The following is an 18,754-nucleotide window of genomic DNA, read 5'->3' on the forward strand; positions in this document are numbered from 1 at the left end:
TCTTATAGTGTTTCTTAAAGCCAGAAAGTTGCCATTTGAAATTACTTTAGTTTTGTGTCATGTCTGTGATCTGCTTTTTTTCTACAAAATTAAACAACAATGAACATCCTCCGAGGCCGGTGATTCCATAATTTTTGCCAGGGGTTGTACATCCTCTGACACATGAGGTGGACTGACAATAGATCTGTGATATCATGGACACGATGGGTGTAAGTGGTGCACCGCTCAGAGCCTTTGACTCGCCATGGGGCAGCAGGGCGTCACACCTGATGTTACAGCTATGCTGATGGTCATAATTCACATACGTTATGTAACCCATGAGAGGGCATGACCATGTATCTGTAACAGCCTGGTCACGTGAGCTTGTGTAGCAAATCAGTGCATCTCAGAGCCTGCACCGTGCATGGCTGTCACAGCTGTAATACTAATAATTGACCATACAGGAGAGATAAAAAAAAAGTATTACATGTCACTGTCCATGTATTTGGTGAAAACAAACATTCATGGGGAGTGGCGTTTGGTTCTGATTGTCCTTGCCTCCAGGAGCTGACGTTGATGCCTTACAATCAGATCTTAATGGAGGAAGAACAGCAGCACAAACACCAACTGCAAGCTGTTGAGTGGTCCTGGATAAGTGCAACTCCTCGCTGAACAAAATCACTGACAGCAGCAATGTTATCCAGGACCTGCTGTGATGGGTAGAATGAAGGGTCATCCTCCCACTCTGAGGGGTCCTTGATGACGAAGTCCATGTTGACAGTGAATGCCTCAAAAATGCGACCTGAGGCAGATGTAACAAAATCTGCCACTAATAAACTAATGTATCCAGTCCACAACTCAAAATGTCACTCGCTCATCACAAAAACAGGGGCCGGGCAGCAGCGGTTTATATTTTTCAAATCCCATAAAATTTCACCCAATTTATTTTTACCCCTAAAGGAACCAAAAAAGTTAGAAGCACCTTGAAAAGTTGAAGTTTGGTTTTTCGGGACCAACCAAACAATTGTTTATATTCCAACTTATCAGCTGCTGCTGGGTGGAGCTTCCTGACATTTACGGCGTCTTCTCTCTCTAGTGTGGCTTCTTTGTGCGGCAGCGGGCGTGGCAGGCAGTGATGCTTCACCAGGGGAGGATTATGGGTAAAGAAAACCAGCAGCAGCATTACACCGATGCAGATGGCTTTGTCATCAGAGAACTTTCTTCATCCAGGAACAGGATGATGCCAAAACCCTGGATCACCAGCTGGACTGAGACAATAACCCACTGAAATGGTAACCATGGAAACTAACATATTCCATTCACAGAATTGGTTCTGTTCTTAAATATTTAAAAAACACAAATTGCTTCATTTTCAGAACTAGACCTGAAGAGGATCCACCAAGACATCAGGTCCAAACATAACGGTTCTTCTACAGATTGGTGGAAAATTAAATTGTTTCTTTCATGGCTTCAGGACCAGTTTACTGTTTATGTGCTTTTTTTTTTGTTTTTTTTTCCCCCCAGGTACACAAAGTGATTGGGTGGTTGAGTTCAAATCTGATATTTACAGGGTTGGTAGATGTCAGGAAAAACTCATGTTAGACAAAAAAAGTGGCTGGTGAAAAACGCTAGGTGACACCATAATTAATAAAAATGTGTTAACACTAATAACGTTTGATCTATGGGGTCAACCATAGGAAAAGTTTATACCGTTGCAAGCGATGGAGTAAGTCCGTTCTAAAGGTGTAGGCTACACACATTTCTGTTTGGAATTTTTAGCAATATTGCTAAATATGCAAAATTGGCCCAATTTAACCCTTCTCTGGATTTTTAATGTCAAAAAGCAAGATTAGTATCAAAATGTTCTCTGGTTTGGAAAGCTCAATAATTGAACCACAAATCTTAAAATTTGCTCTTTTTTGCAATTTTCACACCTTTGTGTTTGATAATGTATGGCCTGTATAAAGTTGCAGTGCTAAAATTGGTGGAACTGTGCCAGTAGATGGTGCTGTAAGGCAGGTTATCGTGGAATTTCAAAAAGGTACAAATTGCTCAAAATTTCATAGATTTTCCGAGAGTCCTACAAGGTGGTGGTTTACTATCAGACCAAAGATGATGATAAATCGCCTCTTAAAACATTATTTCAAATTTTAAAATTAATTTTAGAACAGACCAAACAACTGCGTGCTCATTAATGGATGGACCAAATGCTGCCAAATTTGCCAGCTTCAACCAGAATACCATTTATGGCAGGTAGAGCACAGTACAAAATGGCCAGTAAAAAAAAATGCTAGGTGGCACTATAAATAATAAAACCCCTTCAAACAACAACAACTAATAAATTCTGATCCGCCAGTTGCACATTGGAAACATTTATACTGTTGCGATCGGTGGATTAAGTGTTTTCCAATGGTGTAAGCCATGCTTCTTTGTGCCAAGATGGGATTTTTGCAATTTGTGAAATGTGCCAAATAAGCCGGCACAAACTTGTCTGGATTTTTGACGCAGAAAGGCCAGATGGGTGTCAAAACATTCTCTGGACTGTGACTGAAAAATTGGACCAGAAACCTTGAATTTGTTTTTTTTTTTTTTTACTTCGTTTATAAGTTTGAGTTTGACCATATGTGATGCTATTTAATGATGGGTTTTCTCATTAATGGGATAACCAAATGGCATGAAATGTGACATTTATGGATGGCCTGTTCTAACCACAGTGCGAAATGTGGTGGAACTGCAGCAGTAGATGGTGCTGCAAAGCATTATTTTCAAATAAATTTCAGAGCTTGAACGTGCTCCAAAAATATCATGCAGGTCTTGCAAGGCTGCTCTGTGGCCCCTGCTTGATGCAGGCCTGGATCCACGGTGGCACAGGAGGTGCTTGGACCCTTAATATTTGCTTGCAACTCTAATTTTTAAAAATAAATTCACGTTAAGCTTTCAGTCAGTTGATATACAAGTATTTTTAAAATCAGCAGAGCGAGAGCAAACTCTTAGGGTGAAATCGTACAGCCTACTGCACCCCAAACCACACATTGTGCACCCAGTGTGAACAGTGACACAGAAGCTGATACTGGCGCTGGATTGGAAGATTCCAGCCTAATTTTCTCAACACACCCAATCCGTGTACACTTACCACAACTGTTTAACAATGACAGGTTACTGTGAAAGTGTAAATGTGGTGAAGCCAACGATGGCAAAGCTTTTTGGAAAACACTGAAACATTATCAGAGCCGTTCTGCAACTGCCCTCGTGTCAAACGTTGTGACCTCAGTTTCACACCTGTACATTTATTTAAGTGCTGTTTCATGTAACCAGTGGTGAAAAAAAATTAAAATAGCAGCAATGCTACAACAGCAAGTCTGCCAAATTATTCAGTGTATCTGAGGTGCATGTTGTCACCTTGACAACAAAACCTTGTAAAAAGTATGACATTTAATCACTGATGTATTCATGTAATGTTCTGAAATTAAACAGTGGTGTTGGAAGACCTTTGTGTTGTACCTTTTTTGGGGGGCCAATAGTTTTCTAAAACCTTGTGATGCTGAGCACATTTCCATGGCAACCATCTGCTGAAATAGTCCAAGCCCAATGTGAGTCTGTCCAAATACTTATGAGCCTGGAGAACCTTCCCATAGATATTCACATCAGTGTTTGTAGTCCTTTGAGTTCTTGCGTCCAGTGGCAGGTTTCCATATCGTCACTCTTCCTGCTTACAATAAATGTTGCAAACGCTGAACACAAAATCTTTGTGTGTTTGTTAAATTCAGCCACCTTTAGTGTCTCACTTTAATTCAAGCAGCTAACTCCTTCCTGAGGTTACGGCTGTCGCTGTTCCTCAAGGTCGTCATCCACATCCGGCTGCCACTCGTTTACCTGTGAGCCAGCATAACCCGGGGTCATTTCAGCAGAATTCTCAGGGTTTGGTGCAAAATTCTGTGAATGTCTGTCTGACATGTTTCAGGTGCGCCAGTGTGACGCGACCCAATCAAATCCAGGTTTTAGACTATGCTTGGCTGAAGTTACCAAAGGCTCGAGTCTTGCTTCAGGTGGTAAAAGGAACTTTATAAAACTACAAACTTGGTCTGTTTGCTCCACAGCTAAACTCTCAGAACCCAGTGGATCTTTTAGGCCTGAGGGTCAAAGGTCAAGATCCCTGGAAGTAGCTTAAATATTTATCATGTTCTCACTCTGCAGTACTGTTCTTTGTTTTGAGACTGCGTGTCATTTAGTTACAACGGGGTTACACTGGGTCACACTGAGTTTTTTTTTAAGACTTCGAGAATAAAGTCGTAATGCTACAAGAGTAAACTCGTAATATTGTTCGAATAAAGTCATAATTTTATGAGACGAAAAAAACGTAATACGAGAATAAAGTTGTAATTTTATGAGACAAAAAAAACATGGTAATTTTACGAGAAAAAAAATGTAATATTACAAGAATAAAGACGTAATATCTCAAAATGAGATCGGTGGAGCACTTGTAAGTTGTACTTCAGTATAGGATTTACAAACAAGGAAATACTTCACCTTTTGGCCCATGTGCACCACACTATCATTGGTATTAGAACTTTGAAAATAACATGCAAGAAAATGTGTCTATTCCGGAAGAGGAACCACACAGACTTAGCCTGTAGTTCCGGCGATTAGTAGCTCCTGAAATCACATCTTCGGTGGATGAGGAGATGCTTGGAACTGGTGTTGTGGGGTTGTAGACGGGGATAACTACTTTGGTATGACACTGGCAGTCAGCGCTTCTCATATAAATACAACTTTTTGACTTTATATCATAATATAACTGACTTTATTCTTGTAATATTATGAGTTTTTTCTCATAAAATTAAGATTTTATTCTCCAAGTCAAAAAAAAAGAAAAAAAAAAAAAAAAAAAAAAAAAAAAAACCTCAATGTGGCCCTAAAACGCCGTCGTATTTAGTGTATTTTGGAATGTACATTTTTGGGGGAACAGCTGACTTTACCTGCATGGCGCCCTCTGTCAGCTCATGGAGGAACTGATTGGAGTTCTGTTTCACTTCCACCATGACCTTACGGTTACCTACAGAGGGGGCGGGGTTCAGGCATAAATGATCCACAGTACAATCACCTGGAGCCGCTCACGGCTGTGATGATAGAGGTACCCAGTATTACTACCTAGCAGTACAAGCAGTACTGTGCTGAAAGCTTGGACCAGGGCTTCCTCTCTGACGGATTTCTGGAGTTTACCACGTTTCTGCAGGACGAGCTCTGGACCTGCAGACAGTTTTTTTTTTAAGTATGTAGTAATGCAGTATTTTTCTTCTTGGCTCTAGTAACAGTATTTCTGTATTATGTATCACAGCAGCATCATTCTCTTTATACACAGAGTATTTCTCTGTCATACTGCATTGGAGTGGCAGGTTCACGCACTGGCACGAGAGTTGTTCTTCCTCTGACCAGCAGGTGTCCCTGTGTGTGACTCACCTGTATCCATGAAGGTGTCCTCCACCACTGCCACTCCTCTGGTGGTCTGTCCATGGTGAGGAAACGTCAGCTGGATGAGGCAGCAGAACCGGAATCTCCTCTGCCCGTCCAGCAGCTCTTCATCATCGTCATCACTGAGCTCCTTCAGCTGGAACATGTAAACAAAAACGAACAGGGGCTGAACCAAAAATCCAAAGGTCCACATCAACAGGAAGTGACATTAAACACTCTCCTCCTGAAATATCTGAACCATAAAATCTTTCCCCTGAAGAAGGTGAACATTTTTATCCATCATTTTAAGAGAGTCGAGTTAAATCTGAGGACATGTGCTGGTGCTGCATTTCACCGCATCCACGACACCAAGGAAATGACTCAGGTCCTGGATGGAAACCAGACAGACAGACAACCGGCTACTCCCTGTACGACCATCAGGGGGAGTAGCGCTCCCCACTGTTACACCAATATTTCTTTTAAAAAATTCCTCCAATGTTTGATTGAAACATGTAAGCCCCTTTGGCTGCTCCCTTGTTTTGTCATTAAGGGCAGGCTCGGACTGATAATCTGTGATTTTGGGCATTTGCCCGGTGGGCCGCTGCACGTTTAGACGTGCGTGGGCCGGCCCTCCCATATTTATAGAGATTATGGAAATACAGTGTTCTCAAACCGCGCACTGCTGTCAACACGAGGAAAGTCCGTGATCGGTGAAGCTACAGCATTTAATCGGCGCAGCTGCAAAACCACTTCCTGAATTTGTGTCAAAATAAAAGTTCTGTAGTGTTTCATACACAGAGCAGTCTTATTTTAGGTTTCAGTTTTGTTTCCGTTTGATCACACAACGGTGACTTACATCGAGCACGACTGACATGACCAACAGCCAACGACAATTAGAGAACCATACAGGGTGGCCAATCAGATTGCAGGAAGAGCAGGCGGCCGCTCCCGCCTCTGTGAATGGACTGATTCCTCGGTGCCTGGACTTCTCTCCGCTCTTCTACTGACTCAGGGGCGGATCTACTGGGGGTGGCAATTGCCACCCTAAAAATAGTTCTTGCCACCCCAATCAGAAGTGGGTGACTTTTTTTCAAAAAAGGGACCTCGCGAATGACTAACCGGTGAAAACTGCTCTCTGAGCGCCCTTGAATGCAGCACAAAACAATGAGGAATGACTTTTCAGTGGTATTTTTATTAGGGCGGAACCTCTTGTTTCCCTCGTCATTTCAGGTGAACTGAAAACAAGGACGGACGTCAACACTGGTCACATCAGCCGGCAAAACTTTTTGTAGCTAGACTTCAGCTTTACTCGTGTCCGTGCACGCGTGTGGCAATGTACGCTTTTTAGGTTTCACTTTCATTTCATAATGCGACAGTGGAGCACTTTTTTATTGCTGAGGGGAGAAAACACTTTGTTGTGGATTTAGAGGAACACTGGAAACAAGAGAAGAGGGTGTGAGGAGAGAGGACAGAGGGATGGACAGAGGACAGAGGGATGAGCAGAGGACAGAGTACAGAAGGATGAGCAGAGGACAAGCGCTGATACACACACCCTTGAGGTGTGTTTCTGTGAGTCTTCAGCTCAGGTAAGACTCATACAGCTTCTCTGCTGTCATTTGATTAAATATGTTTTCTACTATAGTGGTGCAGCTTAGCTAAAGGGCAATTCTATGGTAACGGAATTACAACAGCAGCAAAATCTGGACATACTGCATCTAACGACTACAGATTAGGTCAGATTGTAATTCCGTTACTGTAGAATTGCCCTAAAATTTCCGTAACAATCATTCAGTTTGTGATAAAAGCATGAAATTTGGCACAAATATTCTAAATTAACTAATATTTATTTTCAGATATGGAGGCATCCTGGGGCTGACCTCTAATGAGCTACAGGGGTCAATAAAGAATTACACAGGGGTCAAACTTTAACAATGCTCCAATCATATTGAAAAGTATACCACATTATCTGATTACACAGCTTCCAAAAAGGTATAGTTTGGACTATCTATGACTCAATGTTCTGGAGTTATGGGGTAAAAACAGCAAATATGGTGACAAAGGTCAGTTTCAGTTTGTACAGGGGTCAAACGTTAAACTTGCTCCAATTTTGGTAAAAAAAAATTATGCAAATTATTGGTTTAGTTAATAGTATTTTAAAAAGGAATAGTTTGCACCATCTATCACGCTAAGTTATCATGTTACGCGGTAACATATGTCACATGTCAGAGAATCCAATGGACGTCAACCTTGTTTGACCTTTACTTTGGAGACCAAACATTCAATATAGTCAAAACTATTCCATTTATTAATCCTATTCACTCAACCAATAATTTGCATCACTTTTTACCAAAACTGAAGTAACTAACTTTCACCCTTGTACAAACTGAAACTGACTTTTGTCACCATTTTTGCTGTTTTTTACCCCATAACTCCAGAACACTCAGTCATGGATAGCCCAAACTATACATTTTTGGAATCCTTATGATCACACAAATAGTGTGGTATAGTTTTCAACATGATTGGAGAATTTTTATATTTTGACCCCTGTGTAATTCTTTATTGACCCCTGTAGCTCAGTCACCTCCAGGATGTCTCCATATCTGAAAATAAACATTAGTTAATTTAGAATATGTGTGCCACATTTCATGCTTTTATCACAAACTGAACAATTGTTTTGTTATCTGCTGCACTACTACAGCAATGTTCATTTTGTGATAATGAAAACACAATTTACAGATCTATGACGCACATTGGAGCGCTTGAAATTACCATTCCAGTCACATTTTTTACAATGTAGTTTTTTCTATATTGGTCTGCAAAAATGTTTTAACATTACATGAAAATTGGTCCGTGGTGCAAAAAGCTTGCGGGCCGCTGCTCTAGGCTATATGAAACTTGGACTTGTGACGCTATAATCCAGATTCCTGACTTATAATAGCATAATACATAAACATTACATTGCCACCCCACATAATAGTGCCTGTCCCTGCTTGCCACCCCATGAATTTATCGCTAGATCCGCCCCTGTACTGACTACAAGGTTGGAATCGTTTATTTTATCTTAATTAACTGTGCTTTACTTTTGTTAGTCTTTAAATGCAACAGCTACGGACTTCAGCTCCTTAATTTGCTGCTGTGTGAATCCTAGCAGTGGTTAGCTTCTCGTTAGCATTATATAGCATAATCATTATAGAACTCTCTCTCACTCTCACACACACTCTCTTTGGAGACACAAAAGCTTTTTTCCGCTTGCGTGCTTTTGCTTCTGTTTTGTACTATGATCAAGGTGAAATGACAGTGAAAGTGTGTATTTAGGTGTGTGTTCATGGTGTTTAGGTGTATAGTATTTGTTCATTGGGGGTTTGGTATGGACGGGTGGGTGGGTGTGCATGTTTGGGGGTGGATTCGTTGGGCCAATAGTGGGCTGGTCCAGTGGAAAAATGCCAGGGTCGAAATTTGTTCCCAGTCCGATCCTGATTCAGGGTCACCACAGCAGACCCAAGGTGGGTCCCCCATCTTGACCGGAACAGATAACTCCTCTTTTACATGGTTCTGGGTTACATTAAAATATGACACTATACTATATTGTAAATTATCAATGTGTTTTTATATTTGGGGACTACGGATGGAAACTAGCATTGTGCTAAATCCGGCGTATTTACGTTAAATTGTGTGCTATATATATATTACACACATACATACACACACACTGTCTATACAATTGTACATTCATTAATATGCACTGTCCCTGTCAAATAAACCAATAATGAATGAATGATTTGGCGCACGTTTTACACCGGATGCCCTTCATGACAACTTCACATTACATGGAGAAATTTGGCAGAGGTGGGGTTTGAACCAGGAACGTTCTGCACTGAAACCAAGCACACTAAACACATGGCCACCACCCCTGCCCAATGATTTGTTTTTAATGACTTAAAAAAAAAAAAAAAACCTAAAAAAAAACTGTTTTCTCATTTTGGTTTTTGTGGAAGTCAAAGAAAACAAGACTGAACATAAATGTTAAAGAGGCAGCACGTGTCAGCATGACAAGAGAATGTTTCCTCACTGTAATGACGTGTGATGACCAGCTGTTGAATCCCAGGCAGTGATTGGCCAGATCCAGGCAGTGGGTGTGGCTGAGCAGCCTGGTGCTCCTCGATAAGGTTGAAGGAGTCTGTCTGGAGCTGAGCCTCACCTGGAGAAAGGAAGACAAACAAACCACTGACTACTCCCCTTTTCTGGATCCACCCAAAATGTTTTGTGTGTTTGTTGTGATTTGGCGCTATATAAATAAAATTGATTGATTGATTGATTGATTGAGTTCCAAAGTGGTTACACTTAGAGTGCCTACACAAAGAATGCAGGGACAACAAGCCATTTGAACCAATACTGTGTCTGAGCTCGATCCATTGGACAGTGCTTTTACTGTGTTTATGGCAACTTCATAGTCATACCTGTCTTACTGCCACCCAGTTAGCTTAATTTACATCTAGAATGATGAGATTAATCAAATTTAAATTTTTGACATTATCGGCTCTATAATTAATAAATCAAAATAAAGGCATCATTTTAACAGCTATAATTATAAAAGCCCGAAGCGCCGGGCCGACACACTGTATAAGTCAATATTGATTTTTAAGGACCAACACAGATTATCAGTAAGGTTTGGAGGCCGATCTTCAGTCTTCAGATCCAGTCTTCGAGCATAGTCCGTTTTGCAACTGCCATAGTGGACCTTCATTTGCATTCAAAAGTGTAGCCACACAGGTGTCAGCACCACAGGCAGGGGTCGTCCACACTGTCACTGGGCTTTTCACATGAAGACTGCAGCATGCCTACCACCTCACAGACCGTCTGGGCCCTTCACTTCAGATCCATCTGTCGTTCATACCTCGGCCAGAGAGAAAGAGAGCAGAATCAGTCGGCCAGAAAAACTGCACCTAAGGTATAATTCATCAGCAGTAAATTAACAAGAAAGCAGAGAAATTACTAAGGTGATTGATGACCGCTAGCCCCAAGCTTCACTCACTGACCCAAAATTTAGATAAAGTTGAGGCCAGGACCTGTTCCCTTGCTAATAAAATTACTTTAAAAGGATGGGAAGCATAGTACCATACTATGCCAGTATGCTAGCCATACAAGAGGGAAAATAGATGCGTCTTAAATCTAGACGTGAAAGTCTCCAAAGAATCTGTTTTATTGGCGCAGGGAGATCATTCCACAAAACAGGTGTTCGATAAGAGAAGGCTCTGTGGCCTGCACTTTTTATTCACCCTAGGGACACAAAAGTAGCCCTGTGCCCTGAGAACGCAGATCACGGGCCGGTACGTAGGGTTTAAGCAGGTGAGCTAATTAGGGAGGTGCCAGTCTGTGAATAATTTTCTAAGTTAATAGCAGAACCTTAAAATCTGATCTCACAGAGACAGGTAGCCTGTGAAGAGATGCCAAAAAGGGTGTAATGTGGCCGAACTTTCTACTTCCTGTCAAGAGTCTGCCAGCTGCATTTTGAACCAATTGGAGACCCCTAATGCCAGACTGCGGTAAACCACAAAATAGAGCATTGCAGTCGTCCAATCTCGAGGAAACAAATGCATGAATCAGGGTCTCAGCATCAGCCATAGACAAGATGGGAAGAATGTCCTCGTAATATCTCTAATGTGTAAATCAAAGGACAATGTGGGGTCAAAAATCACCCCAAGGTTCCTCACTTTGTCAGTGTGATGTATGCCACACGTATCCAGGTTAAGCGTTAATTGATCAAACTGCTGCTGATGTCTCACTGGACCAAGAACCATCATTTTGATCTTGTCCAAGTTTAAAAGTAAGAAATTGCTGGACATCCAGCTTTTCACTAACACAAGGCAATCCTCTAAGGATTTTATATGTACGAGATTAGTTATTATTAGTATTATTAGTTACTAACTATTATTAGTTATCGGCATTTATAAATCAAATCAATTTTATTTATATAGCGCCAAATCACAACAAACAGTTGCCCCAAGGTGCTTTATATTGTAAGGCAAAAGCCATACAATAATTACAGAAAAACCCCAACGGTCAAACGACCCCCTATGAGCAAGCACTTGGCGACAGTAGGAAGGAAAAACTCCCTTTTAACAGGAATAAAACTCCAGCAGAACCAGGCTCAGGGAGGGGCAGTCTTCTGCTGGGACTGGTTGGGGCTGAGGGAGAGAACCAGGAAAAAGACATGCTGTGGAAGAGAGCAGAGATCAATCACCAATGATTAAAAGCAGAGTGGTGCATACAGAGCAATAAGAGGTGAATAAAAAGAAACACTGGGTGCATCATGGGAAACCCCCCAGCAGTCTAAGTCTATAGCAGCATAACTAAGGGATGGTTCAGGGTCACCTGATCCAGCCATAACTATAAGCTTTTTGAAAAAGGAAAGTTTTAAGCTTAATCTTAAAAGTAGAGAGGGTGTCTGTCTCCCTGATCTGAATTGGGAGCTGGTTCCACAGGAGAGGAGCCTGAAAGCTGAGGGTTCTGCCTCCCATTCTACTCTTACAAACCCTAAGAACTACAAGTAAGCCTGCAGTCTGAGAGCGAAGCGCTCTATTGGGGTGACATGGTACTAAGAGATCCCTAAGATAAGATGGGACCTGATTATTCAAAAATTATTCATTTATAACTGATTATCATCAGTTAATTATTAATAATTAACTTTTATAATTACATTACATCAATGATTTCCAACACAATAGGCCCAAGAGTGGGCCATAGGTCCTTAAACAATTTTGCTGGTATAGGATCAAATACGCAGGTCGTACTTTTAGCAAACATTATGTTTTGTCAGCAGGCCTCGTAAGATACTATCAAATTCGTTAAATCTAGGCAATATATTTTTATATAGGCAAGATTTTTTTGGACTTTGCATGTTTGGTGGATCACTGGCCTCTACTAGTGGTTGGCTCTCACTGCGGTATTGTATCACTTCCTGTTCCGGAGCACAGTGGTGTTTTGCTGTTTAATCTGTTAAATTGTTATCTAAAAAGTTAGATTGATGGAGATAACTAGATAACGATTTATTTCAGTGTAATCTTCACGTGCCTTAATTAAAGCACTCTCTCTGCTGAATCACCTCTAAATTATTCACACATTATTCACTTTGTGTGTTTTTAGGAATCCGCTATCTTAGCACAGCTATTAGCTCTTAGCCGGTTTAGCATGGCGGCTTCTCCTGTCTCTCCCCCACTTTTCTGCTCTGGGTGTGAAATGTTTAGTTATTCCTCGGCCTCCTTTAGCAGTAACGGTACTTGTAATAAGTGTAGCTTGTTCGTAGCTTTGGAGGCCAGGCTGGGCGAATTGGAGACTCGGCTCTGCACCTCGGAAAATCCTACAGCTAGCCAGGCCCCTGTAGTTGGTGCGGACCAAGGTAGCTTAGCCGCCGTTAGCCGTCCCCCAGCAGATCCCGAGCAGCCGGGAAAGCAGGCCGGCTGGGTGACAGTGAGGAAGAAGCATAGTTCTAAACAGAAGCCCCGTGTACACCGCCAACCCGTTCACATCTCTAACCATTTTTCCCCACTCTGCAACACACCCGCCGAGGATCAAACTCTGGTTATTGGCGACTCTGTTTTGAGAAATGTTAAGTTAGCGACACCAGCAACCATAGTCAAATGTCTTCCGGGGGCCAAAGCAGGCGACATTGAAGGAAATTTAAAACTGCTGGCTAAGGCTAAGCGTAAATTTGGTAAGACTGTAATTCACGTTGGCAATCGGAGGTCACTAAAATTAATATTGAATCGGTCTGTAACTTTGCAAAAACAATGTCGGACTCTGTAGTTTTCTCTGGGCCCCTCCCCAGTTGAACCGGGAGTGACATGTTTAGCCGCATGTTCTCCTTGAATTGCTGGCTGTCTGAGTGGTGTCCAAAAAATGAGGTGGGCTTCATAGATAATTGGCAAAGTTACTGGGGAAAACCTGGTCTTGTTAGGAGAGATGGCATCCATCCCACTTTGGATGGAGCAGCTCTCATCTCTAGAAATCTGGCCAATTTTATTAAACCCTCCAAATCGTGACTATCCAGGGTTGGGACCAGGAAGCAGAGTTGTAGTCTTACACACCTCTCTGCAGCTTCTCTCCCCCTGCCATCCCCCCAATACCCCATCCCCGTAGAGACGGTGCCTGCTCCCAGACCACCAATAACCAGCAAAAATCTATTTAAGCATAAAAATTCAAAAAGAAAAAAATAATATAGCACCTTCAACTGCACCACAGACTAAAACAGTTAAATGTGGTCTATTAAACATTAGGTCTCTCTCTTCTAAGTCCCTGTTAGTAAATGATATAATAATTGATCAACATATTGATTTATTCTGCCTTACAGAAACCTGGTTACAGCAGGATGATTATGTTAGTTTAAATGAGTCAACACCCCCGAGTCACACTAACTGTCAGAATGCTCGAAGCACGGGTCGAGAAGGAGGATTAGCAGTAATCTTCCACTCCAGCTTATTAATTAATAAAAGACCAGACAGAGCTTTAATTCATTTGAAAGATTCACTCTTAGTCTTGTCCATCCAAATTGGAAGTCTCAAAAACCAGTTTTATTTGTTATTATCTATCCTCCACCTGGTCTTTACCGTGAGTTTCTTTGTGATTTTTCAGACCTTTTGTCTGACTTAGTGCTTAGCTCAGATAAGATAAATTATAGTGGGTGATTTTAACATCCACATAGATGCTGAGAATGACAGCCTCAACACTGCATTTAATCTATTATTAGATTCAGTTGGATTCGCTCAAAATGTAAATGAGCCCACCCACCATTTTAACCGCACTTTAGATCTTGTTCTGACATATGGCATTGAAACTGAAGACTTAACAGTATTCCCTGAAAACCCCCTGTTGTCTGATCATTTCTTAGTAACATTTACATTTACTTTAATGGACTACCCAGCAGTGGGGAATAAGTTTCATTACAGTAGAAGTCTTTCTGAAAGCGCTGTAACTAGGTTTAAGGATATGATTCCTTCTTTGTTATGTTCTTCAACGCCATATACCAACACAGTGCAGAGTAGCTACCTAAATTCTGTGAGTGAGATAGATTATCTCGTCAATAGCTTTACATCCTCATTGAGCACAACTTTGGATGCTGTAGCGCCTCTGAAAAAGAGAGCCTTAAATCAGAAATGCTTGACTCCATTGTATAACCCACAAACTCGCAGCTTAAAGCAGATAACCCGTAAGCTGGAGAGGAAATGGCGTCTCACTAATTTAGAAGATCTTCATTTAGCCTGGAAAAAGAGTCTGTTTCTCTATAAAAAGCCCTCCGTAAAGCTAGAACATCTTACTATTCATCACTAATTGAAGAAAATAAGAACCCCAGGTTTCTTTTCAGCACTGTAGCCAGGCTGACAAAGAGTCAGAGCTCTATTGAGCCGAGTATTCCTTTAACTTTAACTAGTAATGACTTCATGACTTTTTTTGCTAATAAAATTTTAACTATTAGAGAAAAAATTATTCATAACCATCCCAAAGACATATCTTTATGTGCGGCTGTCTTCAGTAATGCTGGTATTTGGCTAGACTCTCTCGCTCTGATTGTTCTGTCTGAGTTATTTTCATTTGTTACTTCCGCCAAACCATCAACATGTCTATTAGACCCCATTCCTACCAGGATGCTCAAGGAAGCCCTACCATTAGTTAATGGTTCGATCTTAAATATGATCAATCTATCTTTATTAGTTGGCTATGTACCACAGGCTTTTAAGGTGGCAGTAGTTAAACCATTACTTAAAAAGCCATCACTTGACCCAGCTATCTTAGCTAATTATAGGCCAATCTCGAACCTTCCTTTTCTCTCAAAAATTCTTGAAAGGGTAGTTGTAAAACAGCTAACTGATCATCTGCAGAGGAATGGTCTATTTGAAGAGTTTCAGTCAGGTTTCAGAATTCATCATAGTACAGAAACAGCATTAGTGAAGGTTATAAATGATCTTCTTATGGCCTCAGACAGTGGACTCATCTCTGTGCATATCCTGTTAGACCTCAGTGCAGCTTTTGATACTGTTGACCATAAAATTTTATTACAGAGATTAGAGCATGTCATAGGTATTAAAGGCACTGCGCTGCGGTGGTTTGAATCATATTTATCTAATAGATTACAATTTGTTCATGTAAATGGAGAGTCGTCTTCACAGACCAAGGTTAATTATGGAGTTCCACAAGGTTCTGTGCTAGGACCAATTTTATTCACTTTATACATGCTTCCCTTAGGCAGTGTTATTAGAAAGCATTGCTTAAATTTTCATTGTTACACAGATGATACCCAGCTTTATCTATCCATGAAGCCAGAGGACACACACCAATTAGTTAAACTGCAGGAATGTCTTTCAGACATAAAGACATGGATGACCTCTAATTTCCTGCTTTTAAATTCAGATGAAATTGAAGTTATTGTACTTCGCCCAACAAATCTTAGAAACATGGTGTCTAAACAGATCCTTACTCTGGATGGCATTACCCTGACCTCCAGTAATACTGTGAGAAATCTTGGAGTCATTTTTGATCAGGATAGGTCCTTCAATGCGCATATTAAGCAAATATGTAGGACTGCTTTTTTGCATTTGCGCAACATCTCTAAAATTAGAAAGGTCTTGTCTCAGAGTGATGCTAAAAAGCTAATTCATGCATTTATTTCTTCTAGGCTGGACTACTGTAATTCATTATTATCAGGTTGTCCTAAAAGTTCCCTGAAAAGCCTTCAGTTATTTCAAAATGCTGCAGCTAGAGTACTGACATGGACTAGGAGAGCATATCTCACCCATATTGGCCTCTCTTCATTGGCTTCCTGTTAATTCTAGAATAGAATTTAAAATTCTTCTTCTTACTTATAAGGTTTTGAATAATCAGGTCCCATCTTATCTTAGGGACCTCATAGTACCATATCACCCCAATAGAGCGCTTCACTCTCAGACTGCAGGCTTACTTGTAGTTCCTAGGGTTTGTAAGAGTAGAATGGGAGGCAGAGCCTTCAGCTTTCAGGCTCCTCTCCTGTGGAACCAGCTCCCAATTCGGATTAGGGAGACAGACACCCTCTCTACTTTTAAGATTAATCTTAAAACTTTCCTTTTTGAAAAAGCTTATAGTTAGGGCTGGATCAGGTGACCCTGAACAATCCCTTAGTTATGCTGCTATAGACTTAGACTGCTGGGGGGTTCCCATGATGCACTGAGTGTTTCTTTTTATTCACCTCTTTTTGCTCTGTATGCACCACTCTGCATTTAATCATTAGTGATTGATCTCTGCTCTCTTCCACAGCATGTCTTTTTCCTGGTTCTCTCCCTCAGCCCCAACCAGTCCCAGCAGAAGACTGCCCCTCCCTGAGCCTGGTTCTGCTGGAGGTTTCTTCCTGTTAAAAGGGAGTTTTTCCTTCCCACTGTCGCCAAGTGCTTGCTCATAGGGGGTCATTTTGACCGTTGGGGTTTTTCTGTAATTATTGTATGGCTTTTGCCTTACAATATAAAGCACCTTGGGGCAACTGTTTGTTGTGATTTGGCGCTATATAAATAAAATTGATTTGATTTATCAGTGATGGCACCCACCTCGATACTAGGATATAGTGGCTGGATTAAGGAATACTGGGATATATTTACCCTAATGTCATCTATTTTCATCCCAAGGTAATCTAAAAATTGTAAGAGGAGAGCGATTTACAGGTGGTTATCCATGAATAAGTCTTGCCACTGTGTTGAACAGGAACTTTGAATTATGCTTGTTCTTGTTGATCAAATCAGAGTCATAGGCCCCAGAGTAGTAGTACTAAAAAGTACCACGTCTCTCTTTGTTCACATCCACAGACGGTGGCTGTAGGAATACAGACTAACCAATGATGCATTGCGCAAGGGCTACTTCAGGGCATGCGCACTGACACATGCAATCCCTCTGTGACACAACCTTTCCACATGACCGTCACACAGAAAAGTGTGAGGACCTATATGAAGCTGAACAAATAAATTAATACAGCCAACACAGCTCCAGTCTGCACACTGCTACTTCTATGTCAGTCTGTAGGACAGTAGGATTAAGCAGGCTGAAGGTTTCAAGTAGTGCTGTTGCCGGGACTTTGCTACAAACCAAAAAGCAGCCATTCATATTTCAGCAGAGTGGCATGGGGCAACAGCTGAAGTAAGGGGCCATTTGCTCCGTACGATGGGTACTTCTAATTAATGTAAGATTTATGTTTGGTAAACCACAACTTAAATGATTCAAATTTCATATTTCTGTTATTTCATGTCATGCATATGTCATAAATAACAGAAGGTCAAAAACACATTAATATGCATTGCTAATCCATTTTCTTTCTTCGTTGTAAGTTTTTTGTTGTTGTTTTGGACTGTGTGTGCTGAATAGAATTTAGTCATTCATTCATTCAATATTTGATGGACATAGCATTTTCTTCCTTCTTCAAAACTCTCACAGTGTTAATTTGTCTGATGAAACTCTCTGCCTCACTGGATAAAAGCTACTGTCAGAGTGTAAATGTAAATTTACACACAGTAGCTTTAATCCAGTGAGGCAGAGTTGTGTCAGGTAGTTTTTTTTTTGTAATCTAGACAGTTTGTTTGCAACATTTTTGAGTGGATTGCATTACTTAAAAAAACAATCATAACCCCTTTGAAGAAGAGCTTGGACTGATTTATAAACTTGAACTTGAAAAGGATCAAAGCTGAATGGATCACAGTTTTTCACACTTTCCTGTTTCACAAAGTGAGGCTGTGTGCTGAAGATGATAGTTTATAATTAAGTTGCTCCGCTGCTTTAATGAGCATTTAGAGCTGAAGGCTGCTGTTTTACAAATGATTATGTGACTTTTGTTTTCATGTGGAAATGAGTGACACCCCCCCCCCCCCCCCCCGTCTCACACTCTTCCCCCTCCTCTCTCGATTCAAACACTGTCTCTTCTATTTAGCGTTTTCTCTTGTTGAAGAAACATGGAGCTTTTTGTAAACACGAAGCCTTTAATCTGTAAAATAACGGACACAGGAGGAACTGTGGATTATTTAATTCAGTTCTTTCTTTTACTCTGAGAAAAAAGCTGCTTTCAGCTGTGAGCTACAGCTCAGAGTGAAGCTACAGCGCGTGAAGGTAGAACTTGGTGACCAGCAAGTTGCTAAATAAAAATACTGTGCCCCTCCTCCTCTCCACCCCATCTCCTCCTGTGCTCTCTCTTTGTGTCTTTCCCGCTTTCTCACTCCACCTCCCTCGCTGATCACGCCATCTGCCACTTTTCAAACTTGGTGCTTTTTGGAAACATGAAGCCTTTCAACTGTAAAATAAACTGTAAATCTCTGAATATATCATCACA

At 41.0% G+C, this 18,754-nt stretch overlaps 2 protein-coding genes across 4 annotated transcripts in view; one reads left to right on the forward strand and one right to left on the reverse strand.

Annotated features, from left to right (window-relative positions):
- LOC117527899 (integrin alpha-3-like) overlaps window positions 1-3,125 on the forward strand; it is a 132,794-nt gene extending 129,669 nt beyond the window's left edge. The window contains exons 27-28 of the mRNA XM_034190404.1: window positions 1,076-1,271; window positions 1,356-3,125. Of these exons, the coding sequence (XP_034046295.1) occupies window positions 1,076-1,267 (192 nt within the window). The 3' untranslated portion in view covers window positions 1,268-1,271; window positions 1,356-3,125. The remainder of the gene's footprint in view (window positions 1-1,075; window positions 1,272-1,355) is intronic.
- Window positions 2,474-18,754, reverse strand: part of rdm1 (RAD52 motif containing 1) — a 33,317-nt gene continuing 17,036 nt past the window's right edge. For 2 of the 3 annotated variants that reach the window (XM_034190405.1, XM_034190406.1), the window contains exons 4-8: window positions 9,497-9,625; window positions 5,437-5,584; window positions 5,128-5,226; window positions 4,956-5,032; window positions 2,474-3,852 (exon numbers count right to left, since the gene is read on the reverse strand). In XM_034190405.1, coding sequence (XP_034046296.1) covers window positions 3,796-3,852; window positions 4,956-5,032; window positions 5,128-5,226; window positions 5,437-5,584; window positions 9,497-9,625 — 510 coding nt within the window. In that variant the 3' untranslated portion in view covers window positions 2,474-3,795. Of the gene's footprint in view, window positions 3,853-4,955; window positions 5,033-5,114; window positions 5,227-5,436; window positions 5,585-9,496; window positions 9,626-18,754 lie in introns of those variants that run through there. The other variant, XM_034190407.1, reaches the window with a different exon arrangement.

This window comes from Thalassophryne amazonica, chromosome 16, assembly GCF_902500255.1.
Source record: "Thalassophryne amazonica chromosome 16, fThaAma1.1, whole genome shotgun sequence".
Taxonomy (NCBI): domain Eukaryota; kingdom Metazoa; phylum Chordata; class Actinopteri; order Batrachoidiformes; family Batrachoididae; genus Thalassophryne; species Thalassophryne amazonica.